This window comes from Sesamum indicum, linkage group LG5 (assembly GCF_000512975.1).
Source record: "Sesamum indicum cultivar Zhongzhi No. 13 linkage group LG5, S_indicum_v1.0, whole genome shotgun sequence".
Classification (NCBI taxonomy): domain Eukaryota; kingdom Viridiplantae; phylum Streptophyta; class Magnoliopsida; order Lamiales; family Pedaliaceae; genus Sesamum; species Sesamum indicum.
This window is the reverse complement of record NC_026149.1, coordinates 15,620,864-15,627,124: the sequence shown is the minus strand read 5'-3', so window position 1 is coordinate 15,627,124 and position 6,261 is coordinate 15,620,864. Positions and strand designations below refer to the sequence as shown.

The 6,261-nt window shown below is 39.5% G+C and overlaps 1 protein-coding gene across 1 annotated transcript; it reads left to right on the top strand.

The window, feature by feature from the left end:
* On the top strand, nucleotides 1,727–2,670 carry LOC105162780. The gene is made up of 3 exons (XM_011080900.1): nucleotides 1,727–2,104; nucleotides 2,258–2,356; nucleotides 2,440–2,670. The coding sequence occupies exons 1-3, from the start codon at nucleotides 1,727–1,729 to the stop codon at nucleotides 2,668–2,670; spliced, it is 708 nt and encodes a 235-aa protein (XP_011079202.1).

The following is a 6,261-nucleotide window of genomic DNA, read 5'->3' as shown; positions in this document are numbered from 1 at the left end:
GCTGCATCCTTCATATGTCCTAAATCCTGGCATAGAAGATTAGGACATTTGTCACATGATGTTTTGATTAACACAGGACTATTGAGAACATCAAGAATTATAACTCTTCTTGTGAAATTTGCCCAAAGGCAAAGCAGCAAAGGCTGCCTTTTACTTCAGGCAATTCTCATTCTAATGATTGTTTTGATCTTATGCATATCGATTTGTGGGGTCCTTACTATGACTACTCTATAAACAATTGCATTTACATGCACGGTAGATGACCACGGTAGATGCACTTGAACCTATCTTATGCAACAAAAATCACAAACTTTCTATTTGTTAAAGGAATTCCACAAAATGATTTGGACAAAATTTGATAAGAGAATTAAGAGAATAAGGACTGATAATGGATTGGGAGTTTTAAGTGAACAATGTCAAAAATTCTTTAAAGAAGAAGGTATTATTCATCAAACTACTTGCACATACACACCTCAACAAAATGACATTGTAGAAAGAAAACACAAACACTTGCTACAAGTAGCTAGATCATTGATGTTCCAATCCAACTTACCAAAAATGTTTTGGATTGAGGCTATATTAACATCCACTTACATGATAAAGAATTCCAACTCCTGTATTGAAAATGATAACTCCCTATGAGATATTGTTTAACAAACCTGTTGATTTTTCCCTCTTCAGAACCTTTGGTTGCTTGTGTTTTTGCATCCAACAACTTGCCTCATAAGTCTAAATTTGATTCAAGAGCTGTTAAGTGTGTTTTTCTGGGGTATGCTCCTAACCAAAAAGTTATAAAGTCTATGACATTGATAAGAAAGTAGTTCTTGTTTCAAGAGATGGGGTTTTTAAGGAAGATATTTTTCCTTATGCTGATAAAATTACTGATCCTATCACCTGTTATACACCACCAATAAGCACTGAACCTGACATTGAAAATTTGGAGAATGAAAATGATCACTTGGAACCAAATCTTGAGTCTGTTGATAACAATTCATCTGATAACAATGTTCAAGAACAAGAGCAAAAAACTGAAGGCATAGGCCTGAGAGGATCTAATAGATAGATTGTCAAACCTACTAAATTTCAAGATTATGTATGTTCGTCTAACAAGGAAGTTAATGATATCCTTATTGTCACTTTACGGAATGATATGGACAGTTGTATGTGTGCTACAACCAACTTGCCTCAGGAACCTAGAACCTATAGTGAAGCTATCAAAGAAAAAGAGTGGATAGATGCTATGCAAGATGAAATAAAGGCATTAAAGGACAATTAAACATGGGACATTACTGAGCTACCAAAAGGGAAAAGAGCCATAGGTAGTAAATGGATTTATAAACTAAAATCAGATGGTAGTATAGGCAGGCATAAGGCTAGACTTGTAGCCAAGGGATATAATCAAATTGAAGGGGTAGATTATATGGAGAGTTTTTCCCCAGTAGCAAAAGCTGTCACAATTAGAGTCTTTTTGGTTATTGTTTGTAAAAAACACTGGTACTTGCACCAATTGGATCATAAATAATGCCTTCTCGCATGGTTTTATAGATGAAGAGATATACATGTCTCAACCTGAAGGATATCAGGTTCCAAATGGACATGTTAGCAAGTTAAAAAGGTCTCTTTATGGGCTCAAATAAGCCTCTAGGCAATGGAACTTGAAATTTACAAAACAATTGGAAGAATTGGTTTTGTAGAATCCAAGGTTGATCATTGTTTGTTTACTATAATGACTAATGCTGGTTTCTTCTGTCTTCTTATATATGTAGACGATGTACTTCTTGCAGGTCCATATGAGAAAACTATTGCTGCCTTCAAAGAAAAATTACATAACCTGTTCACTATAAAGAATCTGGGAAAGGCCAGATTTTTTCTTGGCTTAGAAATTGGCAGATCTGATGCAGGCATGATCATAACACAAAGCAAATATATGAAAGAAATCATAGTTGATACAGGACTCGCTCAAGCCAAGGCTGTCAATACTCCATTACCAGCTGGATTACAACTCAGAGCATCAATAGGGCAACAGTTAGCAAATCCAGAGCCTTACAGAAAATTGTTGGGTAGATTACTATATCTAGGCTTCACTAGGGCTGATATATGTCATGTACCCAACAACATAGTCAATATATGCAATACCCTTGCACAGATCACTGGAATGCTACCCTACACTTGGTGAAATACTTAAAAGGAACAGTATACAGAGGACTGCATTTTAACTCTAAAAACAGCTTTGATTTGGAAGCCTTCTGTGATGCAGATTGGGCTACTTGCAAGGAAAGACGAAGGTTTTAACTGGATACTGTATATTTCTAGGGAAGAGCTTAATATCTTGGAAAATCAAGAAGCAAACGACAATGTCTAGGTCTAAAGCAGAGGCAGAATATAGGACCATGGGATCAACTTCTTTGTGAGCTAATGTGGATTTACAATCTTCTCAAGGATTTGAGAATCAAAGCCCCTACTCCTATTTCGTTCTCTTGTGACAATCAAGCTGCCCTTTATATAGCGGCAAATTCAGTTATCCATGAAAGAACAAAACATATTGAAATAGATTGCCACTTAGTACGTAACAAGTACAAGGAAGGTTTCATTGCCCCTAAGCATATAGCTTCTAAAGAACAGCCAACATTTTCACAAGATTATTGCCAGGTCCCAGATTCATGTCCTTGATCTCCAAGTTGACCTTAGTGAATGTTTTAAGGAGCTCAACTTGAGGAGGGTGTGTAAAAGATGATGATTATAGTTGCAGCAACTGACTAAAGTAGATGAAGGCACAGATGAAGAAGAAGCTATAAGTCGTATTCAAGTTTCTCGCGTTTCTATTACTGAGCACGAGTTTATTGTCTTCGCTTACTTGTAGTCGCGTTTTGTGTACTATTGTTGCTTCTCCATTTCACGTTTCTATAAGTGTAAATGCGAGTTAGTTATTAACAGTTACTTGGGAACGTAGTACAAAGAGGGAAATATGTAGCCTTCTTGTTCAAGTGAAGCAGAACCAGAGAAATACAGAAACTCAAAATTGCAATTCAAAGCTCTGCAAATTCGCATACTTTCCAAGAAATTTCTTTCTTATTCTTAATTCTTTCGTTGTGATACTTTTACAGAAACAAACAAAGGGTGCATGCTGCCAATACATATATAAGTAAAGCATGCAAATATGCCAACTTTATAATTTAAGGTTACATTGTGTAATAATACTATAATTCCAAGGTGCAAAATGGTAATTGTCCCTCAAATTTAATTTAATTACTAGTAAGTGTTGCACATTCTATACATGTCCATTACGTTTATAAAACATTTAAAATAAAAAAAATTTTAAATTATATTTATTTACTTTTTATAGAGATAAAATTTACTTAAAATATATATAAGATAATATATTTGATGCGTGCGATTTTAGCACGGGTCCAATGTCATTTGATCTTGATGTTAGATTTGAACTAGTTGTGAAAGCACTTGAGAAAGAGGACCTGCAAAACGGCACGTTAGCACTCTGATGCTTAAGTTAGTCCAAGATTTAGAAGTGAATAAATGAAAAGATAAAGTATAACGAAAAATTGTGAGAGAAATAAGGAGTTTGTAAGAAAAAGCACGAATTTTAGAATGGCAGAGTCGTAGCAAGAGAGCTTATAAAATGTGAAAGGAAGAGTCTATTGAGGGGTGCCTCCCATATTTATAGAGGAGGAGCCCCTCTTCGCAGGGACTCAGGTGAGAGCTCCGTATCCGAGAAGGAAGGAAGGATTCTGTTGGATAAGGTCGTATCTTATCCCCTTCTTGAGCAACACGCCTTGGGATAAGAAAGGAGTCCTTACTCTTGCCCCACAAGGAGTCCTCCTAGGCTGAGAAGTTCAATTTCTTGAGAGCACCTTCCTTCCCTCAGGCTGGCCTTGGAAAGGTGCAGTAGGCCTTTGTACTAGGCCTCCTTCTTAGTCCAAACTTGATGAAGTAGACTTCTTTATTGGACAAGTTCTGGTGTGGTGGGCTTCCTCTTGGGCCGATCCACGCTGCAGGGTGCTTCCATCTTGGGCTAAGCCCAGCGCCCTTGGATGGACTGGGAGAGAGATAGCGCGCCTAACTTGGCCCTTGGAGGGTAGTGTTCCTTTGGTATGCAGTAGCCACGTCTGGTGGCCACTCTCCCACGTGCGTGGTAACCACTCTCACTTCAGTGGTTACCAGGAACGTGGGTTAAAAACCCCTCCGTTAGCAGCCTTTTAGTTTCCTCCTTCTTCTTCTTTCAAAAGGTTTTCTTTGAAGCACTAGGATCTCCCTCCAACCTTCGTCTTCCTTTGTAAGTATTTTCTTTCCATCTTCTTAGAGTTTCATCTTTTCTTCAAAAAATGTTTTCTTCCAGCGAATCTGTACGCTTTCACTAAGAGACCTTCTTGAGCAATGATCCCTCCGAGGCGACTTTCGAGAGGGTGGACCGTATTCTGCCTTGTTTTGGAAGGGGCCAGAGGAGGAGCCTGAGGCAAGCTACGCTGCTGCCCGTCATTTGATAGATGAGGACACAGACGAGGAGGAAGGGGAGAACGAAGAGACGGTAAGGTCCCCGTCCGAGGAGGCAGGGAGGCTTGAGTCCTCCTTTCAGGATAAAGTGTCTAGATCTCCTTCGGGAGAAGAAGAGGGAGTGGTCCCTCAAGGAGAGGAGGGAGAGGAAGAAAGGGTTCCTTTGTCACCAACAGACCGGGGGCCTTCCACCCTACGAACCTGTTCCATAAACCAGCTCCTTCAAGAGTGCCATGTTCCTCCTACTTTCGTTGTATATACTGCTTCCCCGATAAGTTGCCCTTTCCATCCCCCTCCTAATTATTTATATTTTTTTGCTGCACAACTCCGGTCAGGGCTGCGTTTTTCTATCCCTCTTTTTTATTCTTAGGTTGCAAAGATTTTTCAAGTCCTTCTAAATAAGTTGGCTCCAAATTCTTTCAACATTTTAGCTAGATTTTTTTATAGTTCTTTGTTTTCATGGTCATCCTATAACTGCTCATCTCTATGCTAAATATTATTGCCTTAAGAAAGGCCGAAAAAGGGTTTTTCTGCTTCATTCCCCGTCAGGGGTATCCTTCTTGCATCCTCCTCATCCTTCCAAACATTGGAAGAATAGTTATTTTTTTGGCCTCCCTCCTCATACTTGGTCCATCCCAAAATGATGGATCTTCGAGCCCCCTCCCCTTGCATATGCAGGACCAAAGCAGCCTTGTACTCCTTGTTGAAAAAGTTGAATACGTGCCCTTTTGATTGCTGTCCTTAATTGATGAGAGGTTGTTGTGGCACTTCAGGCTAACCCCTAAAACAGAGCTCTTGGGGAATTCCTTGGATATTTTAATTTTTTTTAGTGTTTTTCTATCATTGCCTTCCATTCTTTATGCTTTCTTGAAGTGATGATCCTCCTTGTTTGTGTGCAGAGAACATAATATTCAACAAACTTATGAGAGATCACCTGATGAGGGGCCGTGGAACCCAAAATCCAAAATCTTCCAAGGGGGTTCCCGCCCCTTCCTCCTCTTTCTCTCCTGATCCAGTGGTTGGGAGTTCCTCAAAGAAGCCTCGCACGAGCTCCATGGGGGGCCCTCCTTCGCACACTTCCTCCATGCCTCCTCCAGCTCCTCCTTCCAAGGAACAAACAGATACCCTTCCAAGTCTTCTTGCGCATCTTCTGTCTACCTCCCCAGCCGCCACCTGCTTGATCTGGATAAGGGGAATACCTCCCTAGTGGCGGGAGGAGCGGGAAAGCCACAAAAATATAAGTATGAAATTAAAATCACGATGAGTGGGAAAGTTAAAATAATTATTCAATTGAAAAAAAATAGCATACTAATTAATTAAAGACATCCGATGCATGTGCAGAAAAAAATTAAAATAATTAAATATCATTTATTCTCTTGCTATTTAAATAAAGACCTATACCGGCGTAGGCACAAAAGGCACTCGTTAAGCCCTCCTCCATGGAGGCACCTTCATAAAAAGTCTTGTTCCATACAGGCACCAAGCAAGCTCTCTTTTTATTCTAAGCATGCATATGTTACTAACATTTTTTGCAGGAATTCGAAAAAAAACAAGAGAAAAGAAAAGTTCATTCTTCAGACTAACTTCTAAAGACTTCTACTCTAATAGGTGTCGAAATCTCCACTTATTAGAATGGGGGGCCATTGATGTGCATAAAAATAAGTTGACCCAAAAAGGCCCAAGCGGATCCATAAAGAATAGAGGACCTACAGGCCCATAATATCCTAGGAGGCCCAAGCGGACTTGGAAGGCGGC

Coding starts and splice junctions, on each gene's coding strand:
- LOC105162780 (XM_011080900.1), top strand. CDS start 1,727: ATGACTAATGCTGGTTTCTTCTGTCTTCTTATATATGTAGACGATGTA. Junction 2,105..2,257: donor CTAGGGCTGATATATGTCAT/GTACCCAACAAC, acceptor TCTGTGATGCAG/ATTGGGCTACTTGCAAGGAA. Junction 2,357..2,439: donor ATCAAGAAGCAAACGACAAT/GTCTAGGTCTAA, acceptor AATCTTCTCAAG/GATTTGAGAATCAAAGCCCC.